The following is a 20,884-nucleotide window of genomic DNA, read 5'->3' as shown; positions in this document are numbered from 1 at the left end:
TTTTTTTTTTTTTTTTACGAAATGAATACTTTTATTCAGCAAGGACATTAAATTGATCAAATGTGACAGTAAAGACATTTTACAATGTTATAAAAGATATCTATTTCAAATAAATGCTGTTCTTTTAAAGGTTATATTCATCCATTATATTCATTCAACTGGTTTCAACAATGATAATAATAAGGAATGTTTTTTGAGCAGCATATTAGAATGATTTCTGAAGGAGCATGTGACACTGAAGACTGGAGTAATGATGCTGAAAATTCAGCTTTGCCATCACAGGAAAAAAAAAATACTTTTCTGTAATATTATTTCTGTTTTTACTGTTTGACCTTGGTGAGCATAAGAGGCTTCTTTCAAAAACATTCCAAATTCTTACCCAACCCCAAACTATGTGTATAACCACATTAACTAAAGGTCATTAACACTTTATTTTGACATTCTACAAACTATAAGTAACTTTGCAACTACCTCTCATTAGAGTATTGACTGTCTCCATAATTTACATATATATTTATGCATTTGGCAGACGCTTTTATCCAAAGCATTGCATTTCAAGGTACACATTTTGCATTCTTATCAGTTCTTGCTTTACCTGGGAATCAAACCCATGACCTTAGCGTTGCAAGCGCCAATGCTCTACTGTTTGAGCTACAGGAAAGCTCCCAACAGACATCTTACATGTCTACATGGCAGCTTATTCTGCTAACATGAACCCTAACACCTAACTCTAACCTACTAACACTGTGATGAGAGTTGACATGGAGTTGCAAAGTTACTTATAGTTAGTAGAATGTCTAAAGTGGACCATTGAGATAAAGTATAAACTATCTGGATGTTGTTTTAAACAGTTTTACATCAAATATAGCATGTCACACTGCTGTGACTGCTTAAAATGTTACATGAAAAATGAGAAAAGCTATAAATGCTGAACCTTTTTCATTGAAATTTCAGCCTTCTTTGAAACACTTCTAATTGACTTTCCGCCCAATAGATGCTCCATTAAGTCATACTGTGTCCTTGTCAAACTCACACACAAAGTACATGGTGAGGTGACAAGCTACATCAATCCACTCGCCTGAAGACACCATCTCGACGCAGTCCTCGTCATCGTAAGCGTTGTTTGGCTCGCCCTCCCTCCACTTGCTGAAAGTGGTCATGGGTGAACGCTCTACATACACAAAGTGACCTTCTCGCTCCAGGTCGTTGATGCCGATATACACTCGACTGAGGCCAGCTTCGGTGACGTAGCCAGCGATGACTCTGTTAGACGCCTCATCCTTGGGCATGGCCAGGTGTCCACCTCGACCCTGACAAAACACCTCCGCATCCCTGGAGCGCTTTTCCTCTTTCACCAGCAGATAGACCTTGCTGTCTGTCTCTTTGATGCCAGCGACAGCTGCAGGGGAGGGCAGTGCTGAAAAATGAGGATCTGAAATTCTATAATCACACCGCAGCAGCCAGCATTCACACAAGTGCATTCTGACAGTCAAACAAAAGAGCTTCTGGCGAATGGCTAAATACTTTTGTCTAGGTGTATTCACCCTGCACATCAAAACGAACAACTGTATGAATCAACTTCGCGCTATTGTAATCTCACGAACGTTGGTTGAGAGAGCAAACGGTTCATTCTTTCTTTTGGACATACCATTTTTAATGAACTTCAGCTCACTGGTTAATTGCGCCACTTGAATATCCATTTCACCAATCATTTTCCGTAAGGGTGCACACTCACAGGGGACACCTGGGGAGACAAATTAAATATGAGACCATTCACACAAGCTCTCCAAGCATTAAACCGATTCCTATTGAATTCAAACCAATTATAAACTGGTATGAACTTAATACTATTTTAGCAACGGTTACCTGGCTCTCCATTTGGGCCCTTCGGTCCTGGATCTCCCATATCACCTTTTAAACCTAGAAAAATTATTAAGCAGTTAGACCAAACAAGTAATCAGGCTACTTTCAGATTTGTAGTTTTTTCACAAGCTTGCCTTTGAGTCCAGAGGGACCCATCTTCCCATAATGTCCAGGACTACCTTTTTGGCCTTTGACTCCAGGGAGACCTGAAAAATAACATATAAACTTAATATGTACAAAAATAAAACGCATGGATACGAACCAAAGAATTTAGTAACTCCCTTTAGTTTGATAAAGGGGTTTTGATGCCCTTGTTTATCAGTATGTTGAATCTTTAAAGGCATTTATAAACACAAGTCATGATCCTGGCTCACATGAGCTCAACTATCTAAAAGCAAGATAAGGGAAGTTTTAGGGGCTCCTTAAAGTGTACACATTTGGCAGCTCCCCTTTTTGGTCACTTGGTTTGAAAATTTTGCAATTTCTTTTACCATCAAAAACTTCCTTACAAGTTCATATAGAACTTGAATCATGTAAGTGGATAGTAATTAAAAAGCATGTTATTGAATTCGATGAACCTCTCAAAACAGTTTAGTATTACCTGGCTCTCCAGATGGCCCTAATCTCCCAGGTCTCCCAGGTGCTCCTTTCTCTCCTTTCTCTCCTGCTTCACCTACATGACAACAGGAACATTTTGAACAGTAATAGACAAACCTGTGCAGAATAGCATATATTTGCACTGTTGTTGCAGTCGTATGTATACTGTGCACAGCATGCACATTTTCTGTATGCACTGAATAGGCTACCATTATGACCTACATACTTAATATGTACAAATATACTGTATCCAAGAGTTTAATCCACACAATTTGACCTTCCATGTCCAGTCTAATGAATATAGATTGCCAAGAGTTAATGGTGCGTTCAAGTCCTCCTGGGAAGTTCGTACGTACGAGTTGGGAAGTCGTGTTTACGACGGCAGGAGCGTTCAAGTCACTTTTGCCGGGATAAGATGGCGGTGTACTTTCTCTTAATTAATTACACAAAAATACAGCAAAGTTCTTAAACTCTAGTTCTAGAAAATGGAGAACAAAGAAATGTGCATCAGGTGTGCTTTGCTTTTTTATGTTTTTAATTCATTTATTAAGCCACTGCAAACTTTATCGGTACATATTACATTGTTATACTATAATGCCATCATATGCTGTGCAGGCAATTAGCTTACTATGCTGTAAATAGAAAAGCCTGACAATATCACTGCTATATCCCTTTAAGTATTGTGGTATTCCGCCATGTTTCTCACTGACACGCCCCAAACTCGTAAAGATCGGGGCTTAAAGAAAATCCCGAGCTTCCCACTCGTATTTACGACATTGTGGTGGCGTTCATGTGCGTTCATGTGCTATGGAAAATATGATATTTTCCAATTGTGAACTGGTATTTACCAGTGTGTTGCGTTCAAGTGCTTTTGTTGTCGTAATGTGGTAAAAAGATGGAGATCCAGACCTGTTATTTAGCTAAAACTATTTTAGATTGCTTAAGTCGGTCTGCTACAGCAAGAAAATGATTTATCAAAACTCAAAAGGTAAATAATATGCTGTATATTTTCTAGATCATGAATAGTAGCCTACATATTTTTACCATTCACGACTCTCGCGTTGCTCTCCGCCATTTTGAAAAGGTCAAAGGTGATCTCATCTCGGCAACTCGTGCATCAAAATATTCTACGAGTTGCCCAGTGGAAAATACCACATGAGTGGGTGTTCATGTGCATTTTTCACGTCGGCTTTTGGTATTTACCATAATTACCATAGCACGTGAACGCACCATTATTAGAGATGACTTGAACTAAATAAGTCATTTTCATACAAAATTCTAATTATAAATATATACCAGTAAAACGAAATTCTTTTGAAAGAAAGAAATTTTATTCAGCAAGGATGCATTAAATGGGTCAAAAGTGACAGTAAAACCATATAATGTTAAAAAAATGTTCTACTTTCTATTCGTCAAAAAATCCTAAAAAAAAATGAATTCCAAAAACATTAAGCATCAGAACTGTTTTCAACATTAATAATAATAAGAAATATTTCTTGAGCAGAAAATCAGCATATTAGAATGATTTCTGAAGGATCATGTGACACTGAAGACTGGAGTAATGATGCTGAAAATTCAGCTTTGCCATCACAGGAATAAATTACATTTTAAAATATATTTAAACAGTGAAGTTATTTTGGTAACACTCTATTTTGATGGTCCCTTCTGATCATTCTGTTAACTATAGGTAACTTTGCAACAAATAACTCTCATTAGTAGACTGTCTGCTTAATATCTGCTAACTCTTTATTGTGATGCTCCTCCAACAGACATTCTACTGACTATAAGTACAACTACATGTCAACTTATTCTAACCCTAATCCTACCAGTCTACTAATACTCTAATGAGAGTTAGTAGACATGTACTGTAGGTGCAATGCTACAATGTATCAAAATAAAGTGAAACCTTCATTTTAAATTGCAATAATATTTCACATTTTACTGTTTTTACTGTATATATGATCCAATAAATGTATTACATTGATTAAATTAGTTAGTGTCATTAGTGTAGATGGCATAATGTGGTGTAATTTATTTGTAGTACCTTTGAGTCCAGGGACAAGGATCTGGACTGAGCATGGTTCTTCTGGCATGTGCTGACCATAAACTGACCTCATTAGTGTCAAACTTAACATGCAAGCCACCAGCTTCTCTCCACCCATACTGAAAACAGAACATTCATGTTCGTCTACAGTCAAATACCAACACAAACTTCAATGCCATGTTGATTGGAAAATGTAGAAGCAGATTATTGTATTCACAAAGGCTTCAGTGCTCAAAAAATGGAACAAGTGGGATTCAATAACAGAAGATGTCTCCACAGTCAATTAATCTCGTGACATACAAGCTACTATAGTCATACCAACAGCATTTGCAAAGCAAATACACAAAAGAGCACAAAAAAATTGTTTTTCCCCCCAAACTATCTCACCGGCCACCTTCATTTCAAAGTCGACACTAGAGAGTAAACAGTCACACCAAGACGTCTCCTGTAACTACCAACTTTAACATCTGAGTTGTCTCGTTGTTGTATACCACCTGCAGGACAACGTATTGCTTATGAAACGGACTTACCTTGTGTTGAATTTCAAAGCCCACTATATAATATGCAGCAGTCCCAGCCAGTATATGGATCCAAGTGAGTTAATGGAGGTTTGCTCACTGGTGGTCTCTCTGAAATTTCTCATCACACACCCTGCAAGAAACAGGCCTGAGAGTGAGCAAGTACGTGTAAACACAAAGATAAGAGCGGCTCTGCAACACTCCTCTCTGATATGGGAAATTTCCATGGGAGAATATCAGGGTCAGTGACAGAACGACTCTTAACACATTCCTCACAAATTAAGCGTCAAAAGCATTCCCAACTGTCACAAGTTTTCGTTAAGATAGCGTTAAAGGAAAGAAATTAAATGTATTATTTATATAGGTATTTTATTTTTAGATGCTAAAGCCAATCATAATTGTATCTTCACATAATGTATTGCAATTTAAATGAGCAGAAAACATGGAAATTACAAAGAAGCATGTTTAATTTGAGGTCACCCGGGATGAGAAAAGCTTGGGAGCAGAAATGCTGCAGTTTGTGCATTGGTGCACAGGGAGGCAGTAAATATTTGCTGGAATTCCATTTGGAAAAATCCAGAAAAATGAATGGACTCACTTCTTGTGCTGCAGGTGCAAAATAATAATAATAATAATAAAATAAAAAAGTGTATTGGCAAAGCCATTATCAGACAATTATATATTATATTATATTGTATTATGTATAATGTATAATAACTTCTAATGTTTTGTCTTCTAATGTTGTAATTATTTAGCTTTTAATTTTTTTCCCGAATTGTTGTTCTGAACCCCAGAATTCATTTTCTATAGTTGCACTGTACAAATGAGTCACATGCCAGTAACTGACAATGAGGATCTGATCTACATGTCCTGCTATTTATATTCACAGTAAACAAACTTAATAAAACCATTAAGATGTCATTCACCTCCAGAGCTCTATTGTGCTCTTGTGTGTTGCTAAGGAATATCCTTCCCTTGGTAACAAAAAGTAACATAACGTGATGAGGGGGGGAAATCGATCCGTTGAAATTGAAATTGTGCTGCAGCAGTTCTCACTCTGACACATAGCACTACAGTGACACTGCAAGCTGAGGAAACACATCTTATTTTTGTATAGGGTCATGGTTATGCCTTTAAATGTGGCATAAGTGTCCCATACTGTCCACTGCATATACTCTACCGCTCAAAAGTTTGGCGCCAGAAGGATTTTTTAATGTTTTTGAAAGAAATTTCTGATGCTTATCAAGGCTGCATTTATTTGATCAAAAATAACTTTTCTATTTTAAAGTCCCCGTGAACCGGAAGTTGCAAACGACTTTTTTTCCAGTGTTGTGACGTATTTCCGAGAGAAACGGAATACTAAATGAGGCAAAATAGTGGGCGTGGCTTTTTTTCCCAACTAGCACCTGATTGGATCTAGAAAAGTAGGTGTTTTCATTCAGCCTGTCTACTGTCAGTTGGAGGGGCGTGGTTACGGATGTTAAGACACCCATACCGTCAAACCTATGTCATCAGGGAAGGTCCTCCAATGCAAAGAGGAGGGGAAATTTCAGATTTTGATTAAAGATTACGAAGCCAAAAAAAAATGTTTTGTGTGGATTGACTTGCATGGATGAACTGTTCACCACAAAACGATCAATTTAGGCAAACAAAGTAAGTATGGTCAATTTTGAATTCATGGGGACTTTAAATGTAATTTATTCCTGTGATCAAAGCTGAATTTTCAGCATCATTACACCAGTCTTCAGTGTCACATGATCCTTCAGAAATCAGACTCATATGCTGATTTGGTGCTCAAAAAACATTTATTACAATTATCAATGTTGACAACAGTTGTCCTGCTTAATATTTTTGTGGAAACCACGATACATTTTTTTAAAATAAAATAAAATTAACTAACATCATTTGTTTGAAATGAAATGAATTTCTTTACTGTCACTTATCATTGATCAGTTTAATGGTCCTTGCTAAATAAAAGGATTCATTTCTTTTAAAAAAAAACTTTTAAACAGCAGTGTACGGAACTACGGAGCCCCTAAAGGGACATGGTGATGGGGAAAAAAAATATGAGATGGGCGGAAAAAAATATATTACAATGCCTTTGCGTTCGCTCAAAAAATGTTTGCGTTCCCTCGCAAAACCTTTGCCTTCCCCCGAGAAACTTTGCGTTCGCTCTCAAAAACCTTATGAGCTCTTTGCGGGCGAATGCAAAGTCTCTCGGCGGAACGCAATCGTTTTGCGAGGGAGCGTGAAGTTCCTCTGGGGAACGCAAAACATTTGCGATGGAACACAAAAGCATTGACAAATAATTTTTCCTCTATCTCATTTTTCTTTCCATCACCATGTCCCTTTAGGGGCTCCGTACTGACATTAGCACATCTTTCTGTTACTATCTAAATGACAATAGATTTAAATTCTCCTTAAATTGTACATTTTTATTTTCTTTCAATGCTAGCTTAACCCCCTCTGTTTCGCCTGACTTTGCCTTGACCCTGAACCGGATAAATTCTGATTTTAAAAAGTGTGCTGTTGGATGTTTTGCTCTTGTATTCTGCTCCACTAAGGCTAAAAGCCCTCTGTGGATGAGAGCCTGGAGAGGACAAACCTTGACCAGTGGAGCATGACAGTCATAGAGGCCTGTCTGGCTTAAGGGCACCTTCAGAAAGATGGCACTTTGTGCTGTGTCAGGATCAGGAGGTTGGCAGGCGGCTCAGCCGTCGGACGTAATGCCCATTCAACCATCTCAGCTCATTAAAGGAACTTATTTTCTTGAAAGATGAGTGAATAAATCACGCTGTGCAAGGGTGTCAACTTGAACAAGTTAATCAAGGGATGGTAGAAAAAAATCATGCATTGCAACCTACGAGCTCAATAACCTGCATGGATGTAGTGCTTTCAGAAACCCTGCCTGTACTGTATAAAAAAATAAAAAAAAATTATATAATCAGTTATGAATCATCAACATAATTTGTTCACTTTTTCTATATTTAACATTTTTTTATTTAATATGCAAATACATATGCATGATATGATTTTTAAAAATGATACTATATAGGCTTTTAATAACGTTTTAAGTTTCTTGGCTCATCTAGATGTTTCTCTTTCCTACACCTCCACATTACGCAGGTCTCTTCATCACAATATGCCTCGTGTTCACAGTTACACGTTTATATTATGTGTGCTATGAGGGTTATTTTAAGCACAAGAGGAAAACAAAAGCCATTATGAAACACAGTGAGCAATAAGACAATACCTCTCATAGTTATTAATTCATGAGGTCATATGTGTCAAAATAAAGTAGATACATTTTTTTTACATAAGGGTAGTTAATCATAATGTCCATGGGTCAAGATTTTAGGTTAATATATTCGGACCTAATTCGGATCCCCATTAGCTTCCACAAAGTGGTTGCTAATCTTCCTGTGGTCCACACAGCCATACAAGACACAAATATACAGATAAAATAAAACCAAGAAATAATTACACTAATGATACTTGATTACCTTATAAAAATAGACCAGCAGTCGTAAATGTAGTTTATCCTTCACTAACAGCCATTATAACTTTCTATGCATATCAATAACATTGGCCTGAAATGGATAATGAAGCACTAACCAAGCTGCTCTGTTCTGAGACCCCTGAAGTTTTTTCTCAGATGCACTTGACCATATCATTGGGCAGTACTCAAGATGTGATAAAACGAACGATTGCGCCACATCTTTTAATACCAAAGATGGAAGAAACACAGAACATTTCCTGGCCACAGCTATACTTTTTCCCATATTGTTTACTGTATAATCTATATGTTCAGACCAAGACAGCATACAATCAAGTTTCACGCCCAGCAACTTACTTGTTCCACTGGAGTTCCATCAATGAATAAATTCAAGTCATCAACCATAGTAATATTATTTTTGTTACCAAAAATGATACATTTGGTTTTTTCTATGTTTAAAATGTATTTATTAGTTCTAACCCAGTTCGTAATTGTCTGCAACTCCTCACTTGAGTTGTTCTGAAGCTCAGTCGATGTATGTGCTGCAGTGAACATTGTCGAGTCATCTGCATACATAACTAAATTAGCATTATCAACAACACATGGGTAAATCATTTATAAAAATAGAAAATAAAAGTGGACCTAAACAACTTCCCTGTGGAACACAGCAGTAAGTATTTTTGGTCTCGGAAAAAGATCCATTATAAAATACATTCTGTTTCTTATTAGAAAGATAACTTCCGATCCAGTCAAGGGCTGTACATGAAAAACCATAACATTTCAGTTTGGCAACAAGAATATCATGGTCAATAACATCAAAAGCTGCTGTAAAATCTAAAAGAACAGAACCCACCAGTTTCTTATCATCTAGACATGTAACCATTCATCTGTCATGTGCATAAGAGCAGTACAAGTAGAGTGCCTGCATGGTCTATAAGCATGTTGTGCATTAGCAAGCAATCCATTTATACTAAAATAATGTAAAAATTGCTTAAAAGTAATCTTCTCTAAAATCTTACACAAAATAGGAAGTATACTAATATACTAATACTAATACTATTGACTATAGATTTATATTAATTTAATCAATTATAAATAATTTGTATTATAAAACAGTGAGTTTCAATCCTGGCTTCTGATTGGTCAATACAGCATTCCGGAATTGAAAATGAAGTTCCAACTAAGATATATGACACACCTGTCAACCATATCAATGGATAATTTATTACCATTAACAAATTGACCAAAAAAAAAAAATTGTTGGTAAGATTTATTTGACTTTTTTTAATAAAAAAAAAATTCTGACTTCAATATTCAATACTGAAAGTTTTTGCAGTATTTTATCTTTTAAAAGGAAAAATGTTCCATGCGCTTTGTCAACTAATATGAAGTCTGCATAGTAATGATAAAATAATATATACATACATACATAAACACACACCTACTCAAATAGGATTTACAATGTGTGTGTGTGTGTGTGTGTGCGTTGTATATTGTCTCATCGACTACCTATAAATGATTTTTCTCTTCAGTTCTTTTCATTATTTTGATGTGCAATGGCACGTGAAACACTATATGATGTGTAAGTGTGTGCGATCACTGTGGCGTGTGTGTGCACAGAAAAGCGATGTATTTGGTCTTGATATAAAAGAAGATTACTCACTGCATTTTCATATTACTCAGACACGCTGTAAAAATCATCAGAATATCAATGAAGTCAGAGTCCAACAACCTCACACCTGCCACAATGTGTGCCACGAGCCATTACATTCTTTCTCACACAGAAACAGCCATTTATTTGAAGGAAAGGAAAAGGACTCTTTCATCTAAAAGTGTTACCTCAGAAGCATGCCCTCCCGTTCATGAGAACGACATGCAGTGAATTCTGATGCCTTGAGGAATTGCTCATCAGCCCGGGTTTATTTCCCTCCGACATGATAATGGTGCTTTATTGCTGCATTGTAAACTTTTCATAGAGACCATAGCGCTTATCTTTCATCTGATGACTCGACACAAAATTACTTTGCAGTGTAGACACAATGCCTAAATCGGGAGCCAGGATATTAGCTGCTGGTGAGCCGGTGACAGATCTGGGGGACCATGGGTTTGATATATCATTTCAGCAAAAACCTTCAGGTGAAGCTGTGCCTTGATGAGTCATCATATAAATAAAGAATAGAGAAAGAATGAGGGAGAGGGACAGACAACGAAAGAGGGCAAACATCAGGCACCATGAACATATGGAAAAGATGACTTTCATATTCTGGGTTCAATTTAAGTTAGGCTCAATCAGCATTATTTGTGGCATGATGGTAATGCAAGGTCACAATAAGGCACTTACAATAGAAGTAAACAGGGCAAATTTCTGTATCATTTAAAAACAAATTTGAAGCACATCCTTTTATAAAGCACATCATTTTTTGAAGCATATCATTTTATATGTATGAAGCACATACATTTTTTATAATATGTACATTTTACATTAATTCATCTGTGAAAACTTGTGTATTATTTGAGCTGTAAAACTGTTCTTGTTTTTTTTTTTAGGCATTAAGTTGTCATGGTAAGTCATAAAATTGTGTAGCTGCTATAAATAATAGTTTAGTTTAGTTTAGTTTAGTTTAGTTTAGTTTAGTTTATACTTTATTAGTCCCATCGCTGGGAAATTTGTCTTGGACAACGTGCAAAGTCCGTACATAAACAACATACATTAAAAGCGAATAGAAATAGCCTAAGTGAAATTATAAAAAACACTATGGCAGTCAATACATACAATACAACATACATTAACCTCTTAACCTGCCATTTGCCATTGCATGTTTAAAACAATAATATCTTAGTAAAAACCTAAAGTAATATTGCCAAACTATATATCATTTGAAAGCTTAAAATCTCTAGTTTTCATATTTGGTGGCTGTTATCTAAAATAAATTACAGAGGAGCAGTAATTTATCAATTTGCAACAAGAATATTTCATATTCATTAGGAGTATTTAGGCCTTTATTTTGAAATAACAATAAACACGAAAAATCATGAAAGATTGGTAGAAACCTCAGTTTGTTTTCATGCCATGAGTTCAAAAGATAACACCAATTCCATTTTATGAGAAAAAAAGGTCTGAAAATGTTTTAAATATAAAGAAAAATGTATGGATTCTCGATTTCTGATTGGCTGCGAGCTATAACGCTATAACGTAGTCTTTTTATGCATTTATTAGAGGTTGAATTCAAATCAAATACTGCCAAACCACCCATACTACTTCTGAATAGGATGTCTACTTATAAATTGTATGAAAATTAAATTATGGAAATACATGGTTCAGATCACTCAAAACATATATGAAAATGGAGGCGCCCTTATATGGGCAGTAATGGAGTCTAGTGAAAAAGTTGGGTACTGCGCCCAAATAAAATCTTACTGAAAGCTCATTTTTTTAGATATCAACCTAAAATTTGGAATACAACTTGTTCAGATTCTTGTCTTTAATTTTCTTGCAGTTTTAGAGTAAAATATATTTTGTAATATATATATTTTATATAAAATATTAATAATTATATTTTTACATTACACCATTTCATAAACTCAAACTTATATAACTTTTTTTCTGTTTCATTTTTTATCATTTCTAGACTACTACAATAATCTGGAAAATGTCTTCTTTAAAACAAGACCAGCCATAGGTCTATATTCCAAAGCATTCCTGAATTACAACCATTTAAGTTTGGATAGTGATTTTTATGTCTATGCAAAAAAAGGGGGGTGCCAGTTAACAGGTTAAAACAAAATAGAGAATAAGTGAAGGTAAATACATGTGAGACACAATGGCAATTCACACTGTTTAATCTCTATTTAACGCTTTGATTGCAGTAGGAACAAAGGAATTTTTCAGTCGATTAGACCTGCACATCAAGACTGATGGTAATAATTTAAAGTGGGCATTCAGGATATGAGTGCCCACTTTAATAGACAGTTGTACGTTAACACATACTGTTTATGTCTAGTAGAAAAACTAGAGAAGCCCTAAAAGGTCATTGGAGGAAAAATTATATTGCAATGCTTTTGCGTTCCCCCGAGAAACTTTGGTAACACTCTATTTTAAGATGTCATTGTTACAGTGTAATTATATATTTAAGTACTAAGTAATAAAAATGAACAACATGTACTTACTATAGGGTAAGGGTAGGATTAGGGTTTGGTTAAGGGTTAGTTGCATGTAATTATGCATAATTACTGTTATTTACTGTAATTTACTGTTATTAATTTACTGTTAATGTAACAAGGACACTGTAAAATAAAGTGTTACCAAAACATTTCACTTGTTCGCTAAACCTTTGTGTTCCCCTGAGAAACTTTACATTCACTCGCAAATCTTTTGCTATAGGAATAATATGAGGTGGGAGAAAAAAAGTAAATTTCAGTCCTTCTGCAATCAAATGCAAAGTTTCTCAGGAGAACACACTAGTTTCTAGAGAATGCAAACGCTTTGCGAGCAAAACGCGTTCTTGGGGGAAAGCAATACTTTTTGGAAAACAGCGGCAATTTTAGGCCTTGTCCACACGGACACGGGTATTTTTATAACCGGAGTTTTTCCTACAGCGTTTTAAAAAAAAATCCCGTCCACACATGCTCGGCCTCCGTCTACATGAAAACGCAAAAACACGCTATCAAGCGCGGTCAAGAGCATGCCACGCCAGCAGGCGGCGATATAAACCTTAACCGTAAAGCCACGTTGGCCAATCAGAAGCGCAAATCTGACGTCAAACACGGCGGATAACGGCGCACACTCTGACGTCGCAAGGCAAAAACCCTGGTTTCACTGTCTACACGACAACACTGTAACCGGCGTTTCTGAAAATCCTCACCCTGGCAGGGGTTTTCAAAAATTTTCGGTTTCAGTGCGTTTCCGTGTGGACGAACGGCCGAACCGCGTGAAAAAATCACGGTTATAAAAATACCCGTGTCCGTGTGGACAGGGCCTTAGCTGGCAAACACAAACGTTTTTCAAGTAAACGGAAAGTTTCTCCGGTGAATGCAAATGTTCTGTGAGTAAACACAAAGTTTTGTGGGGACGCTCAAAATGGGGAGCTCATAATCAAAGTAACTTGTATTGAACCCGATATATTCTTTTAATAGGCAAATGCCCATTTCCCAACTTCAATGGACATTAAATCAGCAGTGTGACATCTCACTCTGAAAATAACCAGACCAACCACCATCAATCACCGTTGACACATACCAGGAAAAACACACCTTTTGGAACTTTAAGTGCCACCGGGGTGAATAAACATAATTATAATGTCAAAATGGGAACACAGTGTAAATACAAACTCCCTTGTACTCTCTTTTCACTTGGAAAGGGGTTTAACTAGATCATCATCTGGCATCCAATCGAGTGCTATCCGAACCCCAAACCCTATCATTGGCTCTTAAATCTGTAATCTCCACTTCAGAGGTAATAGTTTTAGCAAGAGGATTGGATATGAGTGGCTGACCCAGTATCAGCTGTCCTCCGTGTCTTTCCTTCACTCACGTGTCAAAGCAACGACCAGCGCTCTATTAACATGAATCTTTCCAGCATCGTGCATCACCTCTCCGACTGCGAGATCATTTCTCTCACCGAGCAGCACACATTGCAGATTATGGTTGCCAGGTTACTTCGCACCAACATTCTAAATGTGGGCACATGCTTCAACCCAGAAATAGAGAAAAATATATCAGATGCAGTCTAGTTAGAGATCACTCCTTTGACGGAGAAAACATATCGTAATGGATCGGTAGGGAGGGGGCAGTGATGCAGAACTCTTCGCAGTTATATAGGTCAACACCCCGAGGATGGCTTTTACAATTTGGGGAATATATACAGTATCATTCGAAAGTACATTGCTTTAAGAAACTTCTGCATCTTCTGAGATCTGCATTTCCATACATCCCGCTATGAAAGCGAAATTAATGCCTAATAAGGCTATCAACACATGATAATGTGGCGCTACTAAAGAAATGTGCAAGTGTATGAATGCAAAAATTGAAACAATTGACTTTTTTTACCAACGGACATTGCGCTTCATGGAGCTTTAAGATTTTCCAGTGCAATTTGCAGAGCGAAGCCAGATAATATGGCTTCTCTGTCCCTTCTTTTGCGAGCTCTCAGTGGAAAGAGGCAGAGACGGAAGGGGGTGGACACTGGAATCTGTTCTCTGGCTTGTGGGAGCTTGGGATTTCTCTCCTTAGCTTGAGGCTGGTTGGGTGGTGGTGGAATATTATCAGCTCCAGAAGGCTGGCAACGCTCTCAGCTTGGTGTAGGCATCGAATCTACAATCTAACAGATCTAGGACTGACTCACAAAACACAAGCATGAGTGAAATCTTTTGCGTAGTATGGTGGAGAATGCGGGCAGTGCCAATGGCTCACAAACTGCCGCTCGTATCCAGCACAGTAAAACAATTCGATATCTAAGTGTGTAGTTTTTCACAAAACAGCTTTATCAGATGGGTGGAGAAGGCCGGCGGAAGAAGAGTGCTCCCGTTCCTCGATGGGTTAACTAATTCATCCAAATTGAATTCCACTCTCCGAACAATGTTAAAGCCAGAAACAGATCAGAATTCCATCTGTCCGGTTAACGGTAATTCATTTAAGTCTCTCCCGTCCCGTGGAGCTTTACCACTGTCTGTGGAGAGCGTTCTGCTAATGCATCCATCTGAGAGTGCTTTGACATGATGGATCAGACGTGTGCTGATAGCTTATTTTCCAAGCACCGAGCTAAACAAAATGCAGAATGTACTGTACAGATGTACTGTATGTGCATCTAAATATTTCCAATGAAAATGATTATAATTTGAATGCTCAGTATTATAAGACAATTCACAGAAAAACTTTTCTAACAAAATGCAACTTGCAAAGCGATTAGGTTTGACTTTGAAAAGGATGGTGATACATGTTTATTTAAAAGAGTAGACTGTTTATAGAAAAATAGTTTCATAGCAGTTTCCTTGGAGAGTAAGATAAAAACTATAAAGAACACAGTAAGTCATCAGATATGACTACTCTTTCTCTCCAAACCACAAGATATGTTCAGCATCTGATCCACACTACAGTATGAGTTATTAAAGAAACAAGCTGTCACAACAAGCTGTTCAGCAGTCTAATTGGCAAACATGCTTATTTCTCAGTACTCATATTCTGTCACATGGATTTTGTTGTGTTGTTTATTAGCATCACTTGTATTTACATGTAAACTTCTGGAAAACAAACTGCTTTGAAAACAGAGGTCACCCAGAGGGTTTGTGGCACTGAGCTGTCATGAAGATTTGATAAAGGAATATTATATGCAAAACTTAAAATTCTGTCATTATTTATTCGCCCTCAGGTTGTTTCATGTAATTGTTATTCAGTGGAAAAAAGAACATTTCTACATCTCTTTCCCATACAACAGGGTTTCCCAGACAGGTGTTTGTGAGAGTTTATTTTATTAAATCATTATTTAAAAAAATACAATAAATGAAACACTTATTTTAAAAGAATTGTCACGGTCGGGTGCAGCAGGATTTAAGTGCAGCAGTCTTTATTTACAAGTAAACTCAAATCTTTCCAAAACAGATTCTCAGGATCAGGAACAAGATCAGGGACATGAGCAGAACAACAAAACAACGTAGTAACAACGTAGAACTGACAAGGAACTGAATGAAACACAAGGCTTAAATAGACAGCAAACAGAGGAACTAAAGAGACTAATTAACGAGACACACCTGAACTGAAACTCAAATCAAATCAGTAACCACGAATACAAACAGGCAGGGGACGGAGAAAGACTGAACTCAACACACTGACAGCAAAACACTAGAACAGAAATACAAACATGAATCAAAACACACACATGTGCCAAAAATAATGGTAACACTTTAGAATAAGGTTTAATTAGTTAACATTAACAAAGAATGAACAATACTTCTACTACAGCATTTATTAATTAATGTTAATTTCTACATTTACTAATGCATTATTAAAATCAAAAGTTGCATTTGTTAACATTAGTTAATGCTTTGTGAACTAACATAAACAAATATTAGCTATATCTCTATTAATATTAACAAAGATTAATAAATATACTGTAAGAAATAAATTGCTAATTTTTAGTTCATGTTAATTAATGCATTGTACTGTTAACAAATGAGACCTTATTGTAAAGTGTTACCAAAATAAAACACAAAAAAGATTCAATATTTTGTTTACCTGCAGGTCATATGGCTATTAAAAACATCAGAGAGCTGTGGACATGCAAAGGCATTGTTAAATAATTGAAATATAAACCTAAAATCTTAGGAGGTACTTCAAGTAAGTATATTAGTAAGACAAAGGTGTTTAGCAGACCAAAATTTGGGGAATACCTTCCATATAATGACAGTTAGTTAGCCTGCCTGTTGAGCTTCAAAAAAGGACATAAAAACACAAAAAAGCACCAAAATAGTATCATAACAGTAGCTTATAAGACTCAACCACTATATTTTACTTGCACAGAACAATCTCCTGGACAACAACCAGTCTGGTTGATAAAGCGTTGTGAATTTCGGTTCGCGTACCCCGAAGTGATAAAATAAAACAAAATTCTGTATCAAAATTTATAGGCAAGACAAGTAGTTTGTTTAGGCATGGGTTGTATGGAATTACAAACCTGCGCACATATTTTCAAAAGCACATAACTATATAATCAATTCTGAATGTGCATGTGAACGTCGTCAGCGTTAATCACAGGTTCGCATGTAAAGTCTGATCATTTCGACGGAGGTGAATCAATCAAAATTAACTTTAGCTGGAAATAACATTATTCAAGGACCGCTATAAAGCCAAAACAATCTCTGTTACCTTAAATTATATGTTTATCTCTGTAAAGCTGCTTTGAAACAATCCATTGTTAAAAGCGCTATATAAATGAAGATGACTTGACTTGACTTGGTTTCAAAAGCAGACACTCAACTGAGACGGTTATTGAAGCTCTGAGACTGGCAAGAGCAGCTTCCAAATCCTCAGTTCTCATCCAGCTGGATCTGTCAACTGTGTGTGACACAGTTAACCACCAGATCCTCCAGTCAATCCTAAAGACGAAGGGCATCTCTGGAACCACACTCCAATGGTTCAAGTCTTACCTCTCAGGTAGGTCCTTTAGGTCGAGGTGTCTAAGTCACAACATCTAGCTACTAGGGTGCCTCAGGGCTCAGTGCTGGGACCGCTTCTCTTCTTCATCTACAGTACATGTCATCACTAGGATCTATCATTAAGAAACATGGGTTTTCCTATCACTGCTACGCTGATGACACACAACTCTCATTCCAACCAGAGGATCCGACGGTAGCTGCTCGCATCTTAGCCTGCCTGACAGACATTTCTTGCTAGATGAAGGAGCACCACCTTCAACTAAATCTTGGGAAGACAGAGCTGCTTGTGGTCCCGGCCAACCCAACACTACACCACAACTTCTCCATTCAGCTAGGTTCGTCATCCATAACTCCATCAAGGTCAGCCAGGAACCTTGGAGTTGTGATTGATGATCAATTTAACTTCACAGACCACATTGCTAGATCGGCCAGGTCCCGCAGATTTGCCTTATACAACATTAGGAGGATCAGGCCCTTCCTATCAGAGCATGCTACACAACTCCTTGTCCAAGCGCTTGTTCTATCCAGACTGAACCATTGTAATGCTCTCTTGGCAGGCTTTCCAGCTTGCACTGTCAAACCTCTGCAACTGATCCAGAATGTTGCAGCTAGAGTGGTCTTTAATGAGCCGAAGAGAGCACGTCACACCTCTACTCACAAAATTGCACTGGTTGCCAATTGCCGCTCGCATCAAATTCAAGGCACTGATGCTCGCCACTGATGCTTGATCCATTAATACTAACACTTTCTTTTCTCTTCTAATCTATAAAAACATTATTTTTTTTTACATATACTACGTTAGACTAAACTGGGAAAGGGTCACTTACATATTGTTGTCCTATTGTGAGTTTAACTGCTTCTATTGCTCTTCTCATTTGTAAGTTGCTTTGGATAAAAGCATCTGCTAAATGATTAAATGTAAATGTTACATGTAAATTTTCAAAATCCTCTGAAGCAAATATTACCCACATTTACATTCTTCAAAATATTTATTAATAGAATTATTTATAAAATTGTTTATGTATTTAATTTTTGTTCCATTGATGAAAGAAATTCATGAAACAACATGGTAATGACAAAAAAAAAGGACAGATATTTCACTTTGGGGCCAAGTAAATTTACTTTTTCAAACAAAAGTACTTTGTGATTACACATTTCTTAAGGAAATACATCAATATAGAGACCCATCCTGCCTTGGGTCGATATTTCTACATTGCATACAGTAGATAGACGAACTGGTGTGAAGTCCATGTGTGAGAAAAAAAAACCCTGCAATGTTGTTAGTTCCGACTGAGGAAACAGCCTGAAGGTGGAAATGGCAAGAGGAGGATAAGGAGTAGAGGAAGGACACAGCATTGTCTGACGGCATCATTCTTACAACACGGTGGCGGAATAAGGTGGCAGTTAAAGGAGCTCCAAGTACAGGATGTCTGGAATAGTTTATAATGGATCCCAATTTTGACATCCTTCTCTTTCATGCCACTGCAGAGAGTCTAGTTTATAGAGTTTTAGAGTTATAGAGCAGAGTGCTAGAGCAGAATAAAACATCACTAGCACTCTGCTGCACACACTTAAAGACATAGAGTACCATGTTATCTGACTTCCAGCGACCTTGCGTTTTAGTGTTTCCCTCTATACACTGAGAAAAATGCTCTGAAAACAATCAACAGTGCATCACATTACCTTTCCCCTCAATATATTCACTGTGAAACACCTGCGGAACACAATATTACACCTTGCAAATGTGTTGGGAGAAGCAGATTCGCTCTTCCTCGTGATAAGATTCCCAATCATCATCTGGATGAAAATCACACATTCGTACATGTCCTGACACCGGCATCTTGCTCACTTTGATTAAGTCCAAATGACAATAAGAATGTGATGAAAGTGCTGGGTCAAATGGTTGTATGCGCTTTATGGTCCTCGAGGTGTCGGAATGATTACTTGAATTTTGATCATGCATTTAAATGCAAAGTATGGCCATTGATCTTTGCTAAAGATTTAATCTGTGTTTGGGAAACTTTCATGGCTGTTTTCCCAGATGCAAATTAGCCAATGTCCAAGGTTGAGTTTCACTGACAACAGTGATTCTACATTCATGGTTTTTAGCCCAGGACCAGCGCTTAATCTGTGTCTGGGAAATTGGCCCACATTGTCTAGTCACATAATATCTTATTGGCATCCTTAGAACGAAAAAGAAGTCAGTGAATACTAGTGTTCAGATGCCATTGTCTCACCCTTTTGAGCCAAGATTTTGAGAGCATCATTACATTACAGTTGTGCTGACAAAACTGCATCAATCAAGATATAGATCAGGCTTAATTGCTTGCGTTGACAGTAAACTAAACAGAGGCTATTTTCATAATTCATCAGAGCCCATTAATGTCCAAAGAATTGCCACTGCCTGATGATTAATGAAGCTCTCAGCTCAAGTCATTTTATGGTGTAAACTAGCCTACTGATGGGAGACCAGTGAAGTTGAGCCTCCAAACCACATTTCCAATGCTTCTGGACAAAGACAGACTCACCTTCAAGCCAGGGATTTTCAAACTGGGGTCAAGGGACACCCAGGGGGGTGTATATATTATTGCTGTTGCAGTTGATGAATAGGGTTGGGAATAGAAAATCGATTTCAATTGGATACTTAAGGTCAGGAATCGGATACTTGTTATAAAATTAAAATTTAGATTCAGCTGCAACAGAATGCTTTGCAAGAACACTCAAAATAAATGTTTGATATCTACTTTTTTTTACCATAGAATCGAAACTGGGAATAGATAAGAATCAGAATCGATAAGCAGAATTAGAACTGGAATCAGAATCACTAAAATTCAAAGATACCCAACCCTATTGTTAATAGCCAAAAATTGTTAATACCCATCCCTAAGTTAATAAACTTATTATTATTATTCAAGTTCATTTTATTTATATAGCACATTTAAAACAGCCACTAGGCTGACCAAAGTGCTTTACAGAACAACCATATAAATAATAGGAAAATAATACCTGCATAACAACACATAAAACACAAAATAAAAGCAGCAAAGTTAATTGAAACAGGAGTAGCAAAACATTATCAGACTCGAATATAAAATAGTAAAACAGAAGTGGCAAAGCAGTATCAGACTCAAATATAAAATAGTAAAACCCACCTAAGAAAAGAGATCGATATGCTAAAGAAAACAGGTAGGTTTTTAACAGAGACTTGAAGACAGACAGG

At 36.9% G+C, this 20,884-nt stretch overlaps 1 protein-coding gene across 3 annotated transcripts in view; it reads right to left on the bottom strand.

Annotated features, from left to right (window-relative positions):
- Nucleotides 1-964: 964 nt before the first annotated feature.
- colec11 (collectin sub-family member 11) overlaps nt 965-20,884 on the bottom strand; it is a 69,576-nt gene continuing 49,656 nt past the window's right edge. Inside the window, exons 4-10 of one of the 3 annotated variants that reach the window (XM_056245613.1) lie at nt 5,035-5,155; nt 4,505-4,623; nt 2,465-2,536; nt 1,998-2,069; nt 1,867-1,920; nt 1,649-1,744; nt 965-1,417 (exon numbers count right to left, since the gene is read on the bottom strand). In XM_056245613.1, the coding sequence (XP_056101588.1) occupies nt 1,008-1,417; nt 1,649-1,744; nt 1,867-1,920; nt 1,998-2,069; nt 2,465-2,536; nt 4,505-4,622 (822 nt within the window). In that variant the 5' untranslated portion in view covers nt 4,623; nt 5,035-5,155 and the 3' untranslated portion in view covers nt 965-1,007. Of the gene's footprint in view, nt 1,433-1,648; nt 1,745-1,866; nt 1,921-1,997; nt 2,070-2,464; nt 2,537-4,504; nt 4,624-5,034; nt 5,188-20,884 lie in introns of those variants that run through there. The other 2 variants (XM_056245614.1, XM_056245612.1) reach the window with 2 other exon arrangements.

This window comes from Rhinichthys klamathensis, unplaced genomic scaffold, assembly GCF_029890125.1.
Source record: "Rhinichthys klamathensis goyatoka isolate OS25496 unplaced genomic scaffold, OSU_Roscu_1.1 h1tg000032l_1, whole genome shotgun sequence".
Lineage (NCBI taxonomy): Eukaryota > Metazoa > Chordata > Actinopteri > Cypriniformes > Leuciscidae > Rhinichthys > Rhinichthys klamathensis.
This window is presented reverse-complemented; position numbering and strand designations above follow the sequence as displayed.